Genomic DNA, 18,408 nt, shown 5'->3' with positions numbered 1-18,408 from the left:
TATGCATTGATTGGATGGAGTAGCGTGAGACAGCATGGGGTACCTCTATGTGTGCCGCTTCTGTCCTTCAGTCACTTCCCCAAGCATCACAGTGTTTTCTCCTTATGTCCTTTCCTACACATACACATACATCCTAAATACCCTACACAGTTGTATAATTTTAAATTTCTATAATGGATTCATTTTGACAATTTTTATCGGATATTGCCATTGCAAACACATTTACTAGAAATTTGGATTGTCATAACCTTGGCATAACCATAATAGCACAATGTTGCTACAACAGCACAAAGTTCTAATGGCACAACAAGGAATGGTAGGGAAGTCACAATTCCATGGTATACAGAAACTTTTAAAATCCAGGACTGGGATTTAGTCTTGAAATGTTAATGGTGTAGTCCCTCTTCACTGCACTGGAAATGACCTTGTGTTAGTTCTTTTGGCTCATTCTAACTTCTTGCTACAACCTCTGTATTGCTAGCTGTTCTCTATAGTTTGCATTCTTATTGACATGAGCTACTTGTTAGGATGCAACAGGGTGAGAAATTAGGATTAAACACAATGGAGTCTAAAGTTAGTGACATTTTAACCACTGAGATCGTGATGATTTTTTTGTTAATAATAAAAAATAAAAATCAGATCATATTTTCATTTCATGTTCTATTTAAATGACTTGGAGTTTTGTATTGAAAAATCTTCCAAACTGATGGCTCTAGTTTTTACCTAGATTAGTATCACTGAAATTTCAGTTCTTTGAAACAGTCTCATGTAAAATCTAACTGAGTAAGATAGTTCAGTCATTTTTTACTCTGATAGTCCTGGCTAACTTGCAATATCATGATCATAAGTGATTTCTTAAAATGTGTATATATTTGAAATTTGTGTAATATTTAAATACAACTTGATTTCTAAGTAAGGAGTAAGAGTAAAATTTCAGCTATTTTTTCTACTCATAAATCCACACTTAGTAAGTAATATTTAAAACAAGTTTACAGTATCAGAGAGCGTGTCAGAGAAATTTACTTTTCTGTGCAAAATTTCAAGTTCCTCCAGCATGGCAGCTTTCAGTTTCTTTTGTGTTTTATGATTGCTATTACAAGCAGCTATGTACCCCAGAAGTAAAAGAATTTACTGAGGAATAAGTTGTAGATCTGATTAACTATTGTGAGACACTTTCGGCATAAATTTGTCTTTGGGATGCTGTTTACTTTATCACAGTTTACATATACAAATGCAACTACTTGCTGTATCATGCACATTTGATTATTACTTTTTTTCAGTAATAAACTTGGATATCTTTGAAAAACGCTGTGAGCTTTATTTTTCCAAATATTTAAAGATACTTAAAAGCAACTTATACTTGAAAAGTGAGTGTTCATGAGCTTACATAGTCTTGTAAGAAAGTAATTTCAGGGTCATACTTGGCTCAGGCATTTTAAACAATTAAATATTTGATTATTTTGGTCTCAAGGCACAGCTAGACTGAGTTTTCAAATTTTCAGTCATTTATGTTGTACTGCTTTCACTAGTGACTAACAATTTCTTAAATTAAACTCTTCTAGGATTTATCTGTTCCTAGTTTCATAATCTCAGTTTTTCAACCAAATTGGACAGGCTAGATCTGCCACTGGAAGGATCAATGGCTCAGGATGTAGAGGAAATGAGAAGATAACTAAACAACACTGACATGAATATTTAAACAGAATGGGGATTTCTCTGAGTTCCAGTTTTGCTAGGACTTATCCTTAAATCTTGCTAGAAGGCTGAATAATGAACTACTGATTTTAGCCATACGTTGTCACGTATGACCCACGTGTTGGTATTAGTATAACCCTGTGCCTGGCTCCATTACAAATACAGAAAATACTTGTGTTCAATGAGCAGCTTTAGTTGTAACAAAACTAGCCTGGAAATAGTTGAAGAAAAATTCTTCAGCATATTTCTTCAACAGCATTTGGAGAGAATGCAATTCTAGCCAACCTAACTCACTTTTTTTGGATATTAAATGGATTAATTAAGATTCTCTTTTGTGGTAAATGATTTGAAAAGATATTAAGTCTGTAGTGAATCCAGTGTTGCCAAACTTGTGAAATGCATGCAGAGCATAATGATACTGCTTTCAGTTCCTTAAGAAATATTCAGAGGAGACTTGATTGTCTTCAGAGTTACAGATCTCTGAATCAGATATCCTCCAACTATGAGTAGAGAGGGTTTTATGATCCTCCATCTGACTATATAGCTTTATATTGGTGTTTTGAACCACTTTCACTCAGGAATTATTTTACATCCTTATGCATGATAGTTAGACTTAATACAACCTAATCAGTAAGGTGTGTGGCCATGAGATACAAATGGTACAGATATATTTACTGAGTTTCCATCTTTGCTTTGCTAACAATCCCAACTATGGAAGCAGGAAGGGAAAGCATGCCACATGAGAAAGCAAGCAGCTAGCCACACTCAGCTATAAGATTTTATGAGATTATAAAAGCAGTGTAAAAGGGATTAACACAAATATTGACTTAGTTTCTTGACAAACTGTTCCATGCAAGCAAGGCAGTGTCATTTACAGACTGCTATGTCAGTTCTCTGATTAAAATCCTGGGACCACTTCCAGGGATAGGACATGAACACACACAGGGGAAATAAGTTCAAGGACCAGGCTGACATACATCTACATCATAAAGATGGTCACTGATAAAGCAAAAGCAACAGCTGGGCTCTTCAAAGAAATACAAGATGAATGTATCAGCTGGGTCCATGAGTCATCTTCGATATTTTTATTCCTTTTGTTTCATTCAATTGTGCATTTTGTTTAAAAACAAATATATTTATCGAAAAACTATATCCAGAAGTTTATCAAGGTGAGAGGTGATCTGTTGACTTTGATTTACAACCAGCACATTTTAGAAGAAATGAAAGAGAGCACTGAGTGGTCTCTGCTTCCAAGACATTGTACCAGACAGATTATTTTGCCTAATAATGTGTCTTTTTTTCAAAATTCAGCATGAGTTATCAATTAGGAGGCATAATCATCATTAAATTGTTGGTTTATTTTCTTTGTTGCATAAAAGTGGATCTTTTTGAGCTGAAAACTAACACAGATAAAGAACTACCCTGAATTCAAAGTAAAGTAAATTTGTTACTCTCTCCTATAGCTTTTACAATGAGAAGTTATAAAGAAAACCTGAATTCCACAGAGGAAGCAAACACAGTTATCTTGGTGACTGAAAGTCCTGTCTGGTCTATACAAGGTTCCTGTGAGGAGACTTTTTCAGATACCTGGGTATAGGCTCAACCTGACCTCTTTTCTCTCCCTCCATCAGAGGGCAGCTCACTGTCTCACCTTTGTGAGATATCTCACAAACTTCTCTGAAGTCTTAATTTATCTCAAGTTCACCTTTGAACATTTCCCTTCAATGATGAGTTACTGAACAGAGCATGTGATGCAGATGTATTGCAGCTGCATCTGAGTGGGAGCTTCCACAACAAAATTCATGAAACGTTTCTTCCAAAATAGCAGTGCTTCCAAAACCCCGTTGTCCGATCATTTCCCAGGTCTGCCAAGAAATTAATAAATAAAAATCTGGCCTTTATTGCTATAGTGAGCAATTGTTCCCTCTTGGTCACCTACAAGCTGATAAATGCAGTAAAAAAAGTTCTTAATTTTTGAAGCTGAAGAACTAAAGTTTGATTAAATATCCCTTGTCCCTCAGCTTCTAGAGGCGAGATTCTCTGCTCATATTTGTATATGAATTTTCCTCAGGATTGTAACCAGGGATCTGGTGATTATTTTCTTTGTTGGTATTATTCTCGAAGCTGTTATCTGTTCTGGTTTTATTTCCAGCAACTTTAGGCAGTTTTTTCTCAAAGTCCATCTGAAAAAAAGAAAGAAAATATGAAGCCTGTATTCACTACCTTTTTCCTTTGATTAAAGGAAAATTGTTAAAACAGTGCAAGAAGAAAGTTATTCATTCCGTATGCCTTTTTAATGAGCTACAAAGCCTTAGACACCTGGCCTTAGAATAGCTGGCCCTGTTGCTGTGGGGGAGGTGGAAAGGAGCAGCTCAGGTGCTGGTGAGTGCAGCGCAGCCTGATTGTTACTCCCCGGTGCTGCTCTGAAGGGCAGAAGCCACAGAGGTTCTGATGGTGGGGATGGCAGCAGCAACAGAGCTTTGTGAACATATGAGTTCTAAAGTCTTTTTCTCTGAGCTTGGTGGAAGGTGATAGCTTGGTGAACTCTCTAAGGTGTAAAGTGCAGTTTTGTCTCCACTTGGCTGCTGAAGCAGGGAGGCAGATAGATGGAGATCAGACCCTGTTTCATGAGCTCCTGGCTTTCCTGAGGGCTGTTTGGAGAGTCTGAGTCCCCGTATTTGATGAAAACAGGAAAAATAGTTAACTTATTACTCACCAGGGTTTGGCTGATCTCCTTTCCAGTGTGTGGTGCTTATGCAGCATACCTTGCATAAGTTCAAACGTAACTGCTGAAGGCTGGTTAGTTCTCTGCTCAGCGTGTGCCCTCATGTAAGTACATGCATGTGTTCCCACTGTTCCTGGGCCACAGCAGGGCCAAGCTGGTGGGTTCAGGTACTTACCTCCAGGCTGTCATGCTGCACACCACACCAGAGGAAAATTTTGAGTCTTTTGGACCAAAAGCAGAACAGGTTGCAGACTGGCTTAATTAACACTGGTGGGATGTCTTCTCCTTTACTAGTTCCTGGAAAAAAAATAATAATACATGAGCCTATGGATAGCTAGGTATGAGCCTTGGGAGCCTCAGAATATGTGAGGTAGGGAAGCAGGATCAGAGCCCACTGCCCTCTTCTGAGTCTGTCTTAAGTCACCTGCTGGACTTTTTAAAAACATTTTTTTTTATATATGTGTGTATATATATATATATGTCTCTGTATGTTTAGAACACCAACCTGTTATAAGGCTTATCAACAACCCTGTGATGGCACAGCCCATGGAGCCGATGGCACTGAAGTACAGGTAGGACAGGGAGTACCAGGTGTCTGCCAGCAAAGGCCTGTGAAGAGGTGACAAAAGCAGCTAGTGATGAGCAACAGCTGTGTTTAGGTTGTTGCCTGACTGTGCCAGCAAAATGCAGCTCATGCTGCAGTTGATGTGTCATCTGGCATCAGTCTGCACTCCCAGCCTGCTCTGTGGTTACTGCCTGCACCCCAGCTGCAGGTGGGGATGGCACACTTGGCAAAATGTAGGCTTAAGTGGTAATAGGAAAAATACCTCTCTGGAGCCACCGTGGGAGCTGCCGTTATCAGTGCCTCAGTGGTGTTAGCCAATGTGCAGTTGAGGGTGGACAGTTGCAGAGGGATGGACTTTGTTGGTGGTGCAGGGTAAATGAAAGAGCCGGTACCAGCCCAAAAAGCCAAGCTGATCCCAGCTAAGAGGCCTCCGAGAGCACCCTTGGCAAGTATAGAAAGGTACTGTTAAAGATGATACGTGGAAAGTGCTTTTCTGTGAGTTAGGCAGGAGTAGGTAATGATGGGTTACTGTGAAAATAAATTCTGTTCTCTCTCAATTAAGGTATAAAACACGGTGTTTTAGTGCCCTTTATTTATAAAAGTTGAAGCAGAAGTGTGCTCAAAGCTGTGATACAGATTTTAGTTTTACTTCTGCTAACCTTGATGGGAATCCTCATGGGGCAATATGGAATGAGCTCATGTTGTGTTTTGAGTGAAAGTGTGAAGGCAAAGCTATTGAAATCACTCTGTGCCTCCCAAGGTTGGTGCAAGTATTGAATAATTTTTTCTTCTTAAAGAAACTCAGAAACAAAAATAATTTTTAAGAAAACCCTCATGTGAATCTAATCACCAATTATTCCACAGTTGGGTACACTTAAATTCAACAGGATACATTTAGAGAGGGAAAAGGCACGTATAAATAGATCTTAGATCCTCAGGCACTAAAACTGAAAAGCAGCTCAAAGACCCAAACAATTTTCAAAACTGAGTTTTAACCAAAAAATGCCAAGAGGTTTTCTTTTAGATCAGGATTTTTTTCCTTACCTTCCAGTTAGCACAGGGAAACACAATTCCCAGAGTAAATAATCCCAGCATGGGCCCCCCACACATCCCATGGATGGAGAGGGAAGCCTGGGGGTGTAGAGAAGAAGAAGGAGTTCAGGGAGCTGCTGAGGGAGAGCATGTCCAGTTCTGATTTTGGTCTGTAATTTTCAGTGGGAAAATAGTGAGGGAGAAGGGATAAGTAGTGATTTCAAGGCACAGTTGAAGAGAGAATCATGCTCAGTATTGTTCCCTAGCACTGAGTCAATAGTGAAGGAGTTAAGGGATTTATGATTTTTTTTCCCCTACATATTCCTCTCAGCAAAATGTCCACAGAAAGGGTTTAGATGATCTAGCAGCCATCAGAGCTGGCAGCATTATTTGTTCAGTTCATTGCATTTCTGTTCATTCCTGTTCTATTAATTGCATTTCTGAAGCAAGAAATACCTGAACAACTCCTCCCAGCAGCGATGCTGCTGCAGCCATCGAAGTGCACAGCACACCATAAAATATACCTGGGAAAGATAAGGTAGTGAGGTTCTCAGTGCTGGTTAATAGTGGGGATGGTTTCTAGCTCAGTAGTGTCTGAGATGACCAGGCAGCACGGAGGAAATTCCATTTCTTTTTGGATGTTTAGAGTGGACCATTACACACCCAGCAGTGTCTTGTGTGAAGTCTCGTTGCATTTTTGGTTGACTGATTTTTCTTACAAAGTAGAACAATAGCAATGAAATTAATTTAGAAGTTATGCTTCATGTAGAAATGTTTTCTGTTGCCTTTAAATATCACTTTTAAAGTAATCTAATAAATGAGTTGAGAAATTATAAACAGCATGGCTTTTTTTCTTTGAAACCAGTTTTAACTTTGTGGTAGGTGGAACTCTGTACGCAGCAGTCTTGAGTAAAGCCAACCAAAACTTATGTGCTAGCACACCTTGTTTTTGGAAGTAAAAATTATCTTTCTAGGTCCAGAGTGAAAAAGCTAATAGTAAGTGGAAAAACAAGAATGGAGGAGACTAGAAGCAGTTACAGAGATAAAAAATATATGGCTTTGGCTCTTTCGTGATATTTATGAACATTAATAGAATTCTCATGGTATTAATATGGTATTCATAAAAGGGTTATGATCTTACTGCAATAGTTGTAAAAAATATCCTAAAAATTAAAGTTATGTTGGATGCTTGATATGTTGATAATATTTTGTGGGGTTTTTTACTTTTTTTTTGCATACTTTTTCTCTGAAAAGCTAAATAACTGCTTATGCAATACTCTGAGTTTGAATAGAAATTACTTACGTTATTATTCTAAAAGAACAAGAAGTACTACTATAGAGTAATGCGGTAATAACTACATCAATATTCTTTCTGTGTTATGAAGAGTGTTTTCCAATATTTTCAGTAGGCCAAAGTTTTCCAAGGATTTTGAGCAATGGTTGTTAATGCTAGCTTATATTTTTTCTCTGCTGTATGGTGCTGATACTTAATGTTACCAAAGCATCAGGCTGATGTTCACCTTGTGGGTTTATAAAGGGTTACATTCCTGTGGAGGCTTCCAAAAAAGTGTTTCTGAGGGACTCTCTCTATGCAGTGCCCTTTGCTGCTAAAGAAATGGATCTCATCTAGAGTACCCACATAAGCCTTTGCTGATCCACGTACTCATCTTCTCAGAGAGGTTTGGGAAACATTTCTTGACCAAGTCTTCAAAGGTAACAGTTGCTAAAGCATTGATGCTGGCAGCTACCGTGCTGTAGAAAGGGTAAGTAAGAGTGGTAAGTAAATAGGAAGCAATATAATCTGAAATCAAGTTGTATTTATAAAGAAGTTCTTCCTCTTGTTCAGCATTAATGCTCTTCAAGAACTGTATTTTTCGTAGTATTTTTCATGTGTGCTGCTTTAACTGGGGAGGTTTCTGCTACTTCTGGAATTGCTGGGGGCTCTCCTTTGTGCTGGCATGGAACAAGATAGAAACTCATCCTAACTGACCCTTCCATTTACAAGTTTGCAAAGACCTTAAATATAGACATGTTCCAGAATTAAAACTTCACTCTCTTACAAATTGAAGGATATGTAGTCACCACTCTGATCCTCCATGAATAGCCCAACTTTTAGCTAGGTGAGTGAGCCTATCTTTGGTGAATACAGTTCAGATAGACTTGTTGAAAACATTTATACCCCTGACTATGATTTTATGGCTCTTAAGTAAAGACAATTTCACCATGAGCAGCTCCCAAGGGTACTTTCTACACTGTATGGATAACATTATTCTAAATGTATTTGGGATAAAAAGATGCTGGAGATATGGAGTTAGACTTTGTCATAAACCATAGAATAATTTAGGTTGGAAAGACTGCTAAGATCACAGAGTCCAACCGTTAACCCAGCACAGTCAAGTCCACCACTAAACCAGGTCCCTAAGTGCCACATCCACATGTATTTTAAATACCTCCAGGGGTGTAACATAGTTCAATAAGGAACTACTGCTACTTCCTAGACTGTTCTAAGAAAAACATCTGGGCTTTTCTTAGCGTTTCATATTTTGACTTCATTCTGGGTTCTCAAGAAATTATCATAAACAGCTAAAATGTCAATTCAGATTCACAGACCTTAGTGTTCCACTGAATGCACAGGCAACAAACAGTCCTGGGACTCCTGGCATCGAAGAAAAAATGTCCATAACAAAGTATGGCATGAGCTGGGATTGAAGGAGCACAAGAGCAACACAAAAAATTAATGAAGAGTTTCCTGGGTAATGGAAGAGAAGTAGCTGTTTATGAGCATGTTGCTAAATTCTGGTGTTGTCCCAAATAACATGGCATCAGATTTTGAGCAAAGGGGATGTCTTTTGGCAAAAATGCTCAATTGAATTAGTGCTGCAGGAGTGCCAGAATAGATATTATTGTAGCCATGATCTGGCAACCACCTTAGTGCCTGAGTGCTGAAAGGACATAGAACATTGCACAAAATTTAAACTGTCCTGATACGTGCTATATCTGAGCCCAAAGCAGCTCCTAATTATCATAATGGACATCTGTACCTGATCAGGAGCTGAAATGAAACCAGCAGTCCAAGGATCACAGCTCTTGTAATAAGAGTACATTACCAATCCACAAAATACTGCACACACTAGGACTGTCCAAAGTCCCAATAAATTCAGGTAAAGTGCCCTAGAGCAAAAGAGAGAAACCATTTAATGGAAAATAAATTTAAAAATTCTTACAAGATACTTATTCTGAACTTTTTTGGGAGATCCCTTAATCCCAACTGGTTATATAATTCAAACTGGCTGTATAATTCAAAGCAAGATTTAAAAAAAGGAAAAGTACACCATCCTTACACTATAGGGCAAGAATAAAGTTGCCAAGCAACTCCATACAGCTGGAAGAGTCATGTAACCTCTACACAGAATGGGCTGCACTAAATGCTGGATCTGTCATTCCTGTCCATTGTAAGAACAGATTTTTGCCTGTTGGGAGCTGTTGATGCTGTACTTCCTTTAAAGCACACAGAATATTATTTCCAGTGTTACCATGCAAAGTAACAGTCTTGGTTGTTTTTCGCTATTCCATGAAATGGATGTGGGTGACAGCATCTGCTAGGAAGATTGTGTGGCTGTCGTTCAGCAATCCTGCAGGTTCTGAGAGCTGCCAGATTTTATAGAGCTCACATCTTGTTGGACACTACCTTGTGCAAGATCTATTGCTAAGGCCAGTTCAGAATGTGCTAACAGGACACAAAGGTTAACCCAACTTGTTACTAGTGATGTTCTCACTGGTGTGACTTCTAAATGCTTTTCAGACATTGAATTTTCTACAGGATAAATTCATATAGACAGTCATGACCTACAGAAAAATTAGTATGTTTACAGAGAGCAAAAAAGCTAGCTGTTCGAAGAATGAAAAAATTATCACCTTTATGCTTTAGCCACATGTGCAAGCAATTGGCCCTAGGTGTATGAAAAAAATATGATTGTTTAGTAAAACACATATAGCTATGCATATATTACTGCTAAAGTTGAGAAAGGTAGTAAGCTGGAGACCTGTATATCTATATTGTGAAGATTAACTTTGTTCTTCATTGATTCTGATTATTCTGATGCTGCAGAATTTTAAGAAATTATTAAGATTTAATTTCATTTAGATAATACCTTGTACTGTAGTGCCCCACTAAATCAATAACAACTTTTAATCCAGTATAACATAAACACAGTTCCAATAAATATATTTTTACAATGAAGCTGTAGATAGCACAACTTCTGTGTTGGCATCTTTGCCATACTCTCCTTCTGAGGATTATGTTATCAGCCTGATCATAAATTGCTAATCTGCAAGAGATAAATAGCTACCTCTTTTTCCCCTGCATATACTTAAGTGATTTCGAGCCAGAGGTAGTAAGACTGTCAGAGCACAATTATCTTACTACCACCTAATGGGATCCCAATATTTATTTAGTATAGCTGATAAACTTAGTGTTATTCTTGATTAATTGCAGGAATAGGTTAATGACAGGTAGCTTACAGTTTAGCATGCTTTTCCGATTTGCAGGAAATGCATCTCTGTATTGTGGACTGATTGACTCCATAGAGCCCTAGCCACGTAAATGTTCCCCCAATAACTATTGTCCAGAAGGTATGTCGTCTCAAAGGATCAACGTCAAAGCTAGAAGAAAGAAAGAAGCTATTTAGGTTTTTTTTTATTTAAACATTTTTTTTTCAGCAAGAGGTAGGTGATTTTTTCAGAACTATCTGACCTGTCCTACCATCTGAATCAAAAGTTCTGCATTGGTAATACTGTTTTCCAGCACAGATAACATCTGATGTGTTTAAGTTTGGAAGTGTTTTTACTTTTATATTGGAACACATTGTTTTCAAGTCAGGATAAGCAAATATCATTCAGACATAGAGGGTCACTTAATTGAGATTAATCAAATTTATAAGCATGCTTATGCTCAGATATAAGACCTGTGTCATATTGTAGCAGATCTACAAGCTGTCCTGCCTGGGACCCCATCTTCTGTAAGGAACAAGGTTCCTTAACAAACTCTTTAAAAATCCACTAAACTTTTAATAACACATCATTATGATGTAACTTCCTTTACATGAAATTGCTTCAGCTGCAGTGTTATCTTTTGTACAACAAAATTCCATTACTCAGCAAATCTGACTTGTACAAGTATATCTTTCTGTCTCAAATATGTCATTTTTGCAGTTCTCCTTATCTTGGTAGAGACAGCAGATAACATTTGACCTTGCTGCTGGATTCTGTCAGTGACTTCCCTTGATTAATCAACAAATGCCCCAAGCAGCCAAAGGAAGATCAGATTTCTATCCCAGTGCACTGATGCACTATTGCTAGCTGCTGTAGTGTGCAAGTAAAACATAATGTCAGTTTTATGAATAGAAAATGAAAGATGTATACAATTAGCCACTGAGAATAGCTCAGTTGGTTAGAACATAGTGCTTATGGCATCAAGGTTTCATGTTTGATCCCTGTATGGGCCATTTACTTAAGAGCTGGACTTGATCTTTGTGGGTCCCTTCCAGCTCAGAATATTCTGTGTATGAAATTGGAAGGAATAATTGGGCTGCATTTGTAGTTACATGAGGAAAAATGGCAAATCTCCCCTTCAGTTCAGCAGACCTTTGATTTCTTGAAAGAGTTAAGCTTTCCTAAAGGTCAAATGCATTGCCAATAGCTGAAGAAATGAGGAATGGACTTCTCTGAGTCACTGAGGTTGTTTAATAACCAGTCTGAGTATTTTTGGCTTACTAAGGGTAGGGTTTCTAAACATTAAATATACAAAAAGGAAAGGTTTGCATCATTTGTTTCTTACTCAAATATGTTTAGCCGAGATCCTTCATGGGCATCTTCCCAGACTTTGGTCGATCCACCATTCAGACTAGTTCCTCGAATCAAAACCGTCACAAAGCCAGCCACCATAACAATCATTTGAAATGCATCTGTCCAGACAACAGCTCTTAATCCTCCCTAAAACAAAGAGAAGCTGTATGCCCCCAATTTTCTTTCCTGTTGCTCAAGTACTGAAAAATGTAGAAAGACTCCTTATTTTGACAGTTCATGAGCTGTATGTACAGCACCTAGCAAATCAGGGCTCTGCATTCTCCCACAAAGTGTGTACTTTTGCAGGTCAGAAAATTTCACAGCCTAAATAGTTTGTCCATGGGCATATGAGAGAATACTTGACTTTCAGTTAAATGCTTTTTTTTCTGCCTCCTTTATATCCATTTGAAGAACATATCATGGTGTGGAACAAAAGTGTAGGGAGTTTTGGCCTGTTCCTACATCCCATAGGACTCTGTACATTCTCAGAGCCCAGTGGTCCACAATTAGCCTAGCACAGAAAAATAGCACTGGAAAGTTTGCCATTCCGCTTTCTTACATAGCTACTTTCATATTTGATCAAATCAGTACTAGAGCACATAGTAAGTGTTTTCAACAAGAGGGGAGTGATATATTGAAAAAAATATTTAGTGGCAATGAGAATGGCAATTAGTTTGTATCCTGAGCCCCAGGGCTCTGCTGCTTCATTGCAAATCTCTATACGGTATATCTATTTTGGAATTTGGAGTCTCATGTTGCTTCCACTCAAAAGAAAGGTTCTCTGACCTGTTGATTGTCCTTTCTAGGGTTTAGCGCTTTGTTCTTGAGCACAATTTTCGTGACAGTGTTTTTCAGCCTATAATTTGTAAACGGTAAGAAACATCTTCTCAAAAGATGACAGGGGAAGCTTATTGCCTCCTTATCTGGACTCTGTCTCAAGATGTCTAGTTTAAACCTTGAGACATACAGCAGAGGATTAGAGAGGATTATTTTTTTCCTCCCAATAGATTTCCTTATAACACAGAGTGTAGAAAAAATTTATCTCTATGTTCTCCACAGGAGCCATCCTTCTCTGATATTCTGTCATGTTTAAAGGATGGTCAAATTAACAGTCTGTGTTCCAACTGTTCAGTTATGCCTGTTACATACCAGAGTGCAATAGAAAGTGCAGACAATTCCTGTTGCAGCTACAGAACCCCAGAGATCAAAGCCAGTGACTGCAAAACCAATGAAAACAAAATTGTTAGCGAAATAGAGGTAAGTCGTCTGTAAGGTAGCAGAAGAGCTGTAATCCTTTAGCTTTAGAAGGATAGGAGCAATTATTAATTTTAATATTTTGTGTCTATTAGGAGCTTTGCTGGATTGTTCAAGTTTTGTAGAACTTCTGGATACTGTTTTGCATTGTTGTTTTCTTTCAAATTGATATTAGCTAACTTTCACGCAAAAGTAACACAGAGAATACTTGCATAAAGCACAAATGTCATTCTAATGGGACAGAGCTTTACAAGCAGTGCTTCCCTTCTGTTCTTAGTCCAGAACTTTCTCTTGAGAAACCAAGTTCTTCAGAGACTCCCAAAAATCCTAAGACAAAAAACCCCCAACCCCTAAGTAAATTTCATTACCTGCATCTAAGAATGATTTAATGCTAAAATGTGCTGCATTAAAACAAATTTCTGTGTTCATTTTGCCTCATAAAGTTTCTTTGCACAAGGTGCACAAATTTTGGTTTGGCTGATACTGAAATCTCACCCACCAGTCATAGTCTGTGAGAGCAAAACTATTTGTAAAGGTGCTCGTATTAGCAAAGTTAGTGTGGTGTAATAATGAATGAGAACTTTCACATGGAATTCAGCTGCATGCCAGAGGAAGGAAATTTGGCGCTGTGTGAGTGGTGGGATAGAACAAACTGAATGCAACTCAGATAATAAACAATAGAAGAGCCTCACAATCTCTTCCCAGTCAGTTTTGGTAAAATCAGGATTTGGGCCATGATGATTGCTTGTGCCCTATGGCAGTAAAATTACAAATCCCATCTATAGTGATAGTTGCTCTATGCCTAGTTTGCAAATATTAATTGAAGAAGTCTGGGGACAGACAGCAGAACAGCATTCATCTCTGGCTACGGGGAGAAGAATTATGCCCATGGAAACCTGAATACAAGAGACAGGGACGGGGGGAATCAAAGTACAGAGTATGGTCTTGGATCATCAGCTTGTACTGTGAACTTTGTCAGGATGTTGGGAAATTGTTTGCTTCAAATCTCTTCAGGTGGTATTGAGTGGAAAGGAGAGCAGAAGAGCACATGAGGATCCTGCTGATGTTTGGGTGTGAGAGGGACCTGGGGAGTCAGAAATGCAGAGCTACAAAGTGAAGGCAAAAATCTTCTTATAGAACCTTTGAGGAGGGTTGGGTTTTTGTCTTTATCTATTTTTGTTACTTCATTTACTCAAGCAATCCTTGTGGTGCTGTTATTTGAGGTAGCAGTGTAGTGCAGCATAGGAACTCACCTTGGTTGAGTGCCAGTGATGGAGCATAGACCACTATTCCTGTGTAAAGGATCTGAAGGAGTAAAAGTTCATTAAAAATGATGTATTTGAATGTTCGGTGATAAAGCTTCTAAGAGTAGGGCTCTGAGCAAAATACCAGATCTAGGGGTTTCTTTAGATCACCTTGTATTGTATATGGCTTTCTTTTTCAGCCCTTAAAAATTAAAATCTTGTGTTTAATTCCTTTCTGAGGGAAGGACCATTATCTGTCTTTGTATTACTTTTTTCTCCATTGCTATGACAAATAGATGACAAAATATCCTCATGAAATAGAAAGAGGGTATCTCCAGAAAACACAAATAGTGATACAGAAATAAAGTTGCATTGATCTTAGAAATTAAATTTTCATTTTTCCATTCAATCCCTTTCAAAGTAACTGACTCAATACCCTTTACATGTAAAATATAAGAGAACTGATGAAGAAACAAAGCATCAAAGTCAGTAAGCATTCAGATCTATTGCCAAAGGTTTGGGAATTATTAAAATGGAATTAATGCAGAAAGAAATGTCTCCTAATCTCCCATCAAATCCCATCTTTTCATTAAATACACAACTAATGTAACCTTTCAAGACAGTCACAGCAGTGACCATTACGGGACCGCAGCTACCTGGGCATCTGCCCAGGATACCTTGTGCAACAGTTTTCTGTTCAACTATAGGATAGTTCACCTCAGTGTCATAAATGGGTAAATAAATGTACCCACTAAAGCTTGACCAGCTTCTCAAGGAAGACAGAATCCACTTGTTTGGGAAGAGAGAGGCTTCAAGTGAACCTAATGAGACCAAGAGTATGCTGTGAGAGTACAACACAACATCCGAGTGTTAAAGACAACTAAAATGGCAATACTAAACAGGAAAAGTTAGGGAATTTAGACAGTTAAAAATGTAATCATACTTTCTTTTTAGCATTCATAGTTCAAGTGAAAAAACTAAGAAAAACAGAATACTCATTAAAACATCTATTATAAAAATGTGCCACGTGAGACTAGTCTGTGAAAATCAATGTTGAGTGAAATTAGCACATAAAAAAAGAGTTAATGTTTTCTTACCGTCTGCAGGATGTAGATCAGTGTTGCAGCAAGACGGACAATCTTGTTAAATCTTAACTCCAAATACTAGGAAAAAGCATAATTTCAGTAAAGTGCACATGTAGCATCTGTGACATGGATGGTACCCTTCTGTTAGCCCTAAGTAACACCTTGCTGTGCAAGTAAACTTGCTGTCAGCTGGCATGGCTGTTATGAGTAGTAACAAGGGCTGCAGGATTGTCATTACATATAACAATAATTACATTTAAGAAATCTTCTCATCTGTACCATGTACTTGAAGTTCTTTATTGGGTTGCAGTAATCAATACCTGCTTTGTACCAGGAATAACTGGAACATCCCAAGAACTACAGAGAAATTTAAACTTCAAATGAAAGTATATTCCAACTATACAATGAGAAAACTTGAGTTCATCTCTAGTAGAAATAGCATTGACTCCAGTAGTGACAGAAGTGGAGCAAATGGTGAAGCAGCAACATGGAGCTTCCTAGTGCGTGAGCTAAGCTGACTTTCCCACTTGTTCTGTCTCAGTCTAAAGCCAAATCTGCACACCAATATGGAGAGGCAAGAGGGAGGATCTTATGGACTTCCAGGTTCAAGGATGTAGAGAGGTGTTGCCACTTTCAAAAGAACTGCAGAGGTGAGTGGATCTCTAGACCCAAAAGCCCAGGTTTTAAGGCTGAATCACCACCTGGGGTCTCTGTAGAGTCTCTCTGCCCTGCGGCAGCCTTCATGCAGGGAGGCTCTTCTTGGGCCATAGTCCCATGAGCTCCTCCGCAGACACCAGGCACAGGCTGTAAAAGTTTTCTCTAGGCTGTACACTTTGTACTGCCAAAGCATCTTCTTTCTTGAATTTGCTCATGATGATCTTCTGTTTCTTGCATAATAAACCTCACAGTCTGCCATATAAATACATAGCTAATTTATGTAACTTGACCTATTTCTAAAATAATTCATGAAGCCAACAGTCATCTTTCCAGCATGCTTGAAGGGTCTCTCTGTCTACAATGACACCTTTGGTTTTTCAGATGACAAAAGTAATTAGTGTTCTGATCTTGGATCAAAACCAACTAGAAAATGCAACTTCTTCCAGCAATGGTCAATTTTACTCTTCACCGACCTGAAAATATTTCAAGTACCCAGGAAGATCTGTTTGACCAAAGCCCTTCCTTGGGTTTGGGCTCAGCGAGCATGAGCAGCCTTTCTGTTACCAGAAAGTTCCTTGAGAACTAACCCTGTTTTGTCATCCAATTCTTGCTTAGTTGAAACTGCCCACAGAGAGTAGCAACCAAATGTGCAGAAGTTGATTGAAGTGAGTAAGAGGCCATCCCAAATGGTCAGTAGCTGTCCTGTGGATAAGCAGGTTATAAGGGCTGCTACTGAACTGTATTATGAAGAAAATAATGTGTTCCAGGGAAAATGCCAGGCAAAAACTCTCAAAAACTCAGAAGTCATTAATTTCATTTCCTAGAGAATGCTTGAATTCATTCTCCAGCCCTGACTTCTTTATTTTCTTCTTTCTTTTTTATTTTTGGAATAGGCCTGCCACCTTCTTTCTCTTCCTTCCACCTCAGCTATTAAGATATAGTAACTTGACCAAAATTACCCTATCTAGACTAAGTTTGAATTGGACAGTATTGAATGTTGTTCTTAAATTCTGTTTCTCTAAACCAGAGTGGAATACTTAAAAGACCAGAAGCATTTGGATAACCTTAAATATTTTCCAACTGTAACTTAATTTCGTGCTGGTGTGTAAACTCATATCCTGTCTGTGCTATATGTACACAACAGGAGCTCTAACCCTTAGATTATGATTTCAATTTATGCAATATAAATAACTAGTTTGAATAATGCAAATGATTTCCAAAAATAATGTATCAATATATTTGTTCTGTAAAACACTGCAGAAAGCTTTCTGTCAAAGATTTTTCTCTAAAAAATATATGCATGATAGTTAGTTATGCTAGAGTCGTGCCTGTATCTTATGATTTTTACTTACCTCATAAGTGCTTGTGATGCCAGATCTATAAAAGACAGGTAGAAAAAGTTCAGCAGTAAAAATTATGACAAGTGTATACGAAAGAAAGAAGAGCACAAAGGATGCCCCATAGCGATAAACTTCAGAGGGTGTCCCCAGGACAGTTACTGCTGACATGAAGCTTGATGTAAGAGAAAAAGCTATGGGTCCACATGTCATCTGCTTACCACCCACCAAAAATTCCTTTGAAGTTTTCTTTTTCCTCTCCTTAACTGCAAAAAAGACTCCAATGCTGGCAGAGACTAAAAATAATGCTGCAAAAACAACATAGTCCCAAGTCATGAATTTTTTGACTTCTGGAGCTACAAAGTTTGGCATCGCACCAATTGTACAATTCTCTGATGGAAGATTCTGGTTTACTATGTCTGGTGCTCTAACCAGATTAACTGTTGACAGCAAAGTTGAAGCTTATCTGCAGCTCAGCAATGACAAACAATAAACTGAAAGACAGTTCAGCCAGAAGAATTTTCTAATCCAGTTCACTTCTAAGGAGTAAAAAAAAGGTAGCAAAGGATGAGTTAAGGAGGAATGCACTTAGACCCTAGTACTACAGGTGTTTCTGCCAGGCAAGCTGAAGCAAGGGACTTAGCTATGAAACCTGTAGTACAATCCCTTTTTATCTGTGATGTATAACTTTAAGGTTAAATATTAACGTGGCACATTGACTTGATCCAACTCTTTTCTAACATCTCAGCATTTTAAAATAATAAAATGAGAGCAAGAGAGAAAAAAATAAAGGAGAGAGAAATGAAGGAAAGCGCAGTGTACAAACCTGTCATCTCACTAGCGAGTTTAGTTTCAGAGGAGCAATTTCGTCATATGGCTAAAAGCTGATCTTGAATGTTAGCAATAGGCTTTACAGTTTTCCTTTGACATTCTAAGTGTGCTCCTTGGTAGAATCTCTGGAAGTTAAGGC

At 38.2% G+C, this 18,408-nt stretch overlaps 1 protein-coding gene across 1 annotated transcript; it reads right to left on the bottom strand.

Annotated features, from left to right (window-relative positions):
- Positions 1-1,155: 1,155 nt before the first annotated feature.
- On the bottom strand, positions 1,156-18,153 carry SLC5A12 (solute carrier family 5 member 12). Its single transcript, XM_008644112.2, has 15 exons — positions 17,454-18,153; positions 15,457-15,522; positions 14,369-14,420; positions 13,011-13,078; positions 11,854-12,008; positions 10,539-10,679; positions 9,059-9,188; positions 8,628-8,716; positions 7,657-7,769; positions 6,474-6,541; positions 6,030-6,116; positions 5,248-5,426; positions 4,926-5,029; positions 4,596-4,717; positions 1,156-3,878 (listed from the first exon to the last, which is right to left on the bottom strand). Exons 1-15 carry the CDS (start codon positions 17,808-17,810, stop codon positions 3,720-3,722), a joined length of 1,890 nt encoding a protein of 629 aa, XP_008642334.1. The 5' UTR covers positions 17,811-18,153; the 3' UTR covers positions 1,156-3,719.
- Between the last annotated feature and the right edge of the window lie 255 nt (positions 18,154-18,408).

Source organism: Corvus brachyrhynchos, unplaced genomic scaffold (genome assembly GCF_000691975.1).
Source record: "Corvus brachyrhynchos isolate BGI_N302 unplaced genomic scaffold, ASM69197v1 scaffold281, whole genome shotgun sequence".
Lineage (NCBI taxonomy): Eukaryota > Metazoa > Chordata > Aves > Passeriformes > Corvidae > Corvus > Corvus brachyrhynchos.
This window is presented reverse-complemented; position numbering and strand designations above follow the sequence as displayed.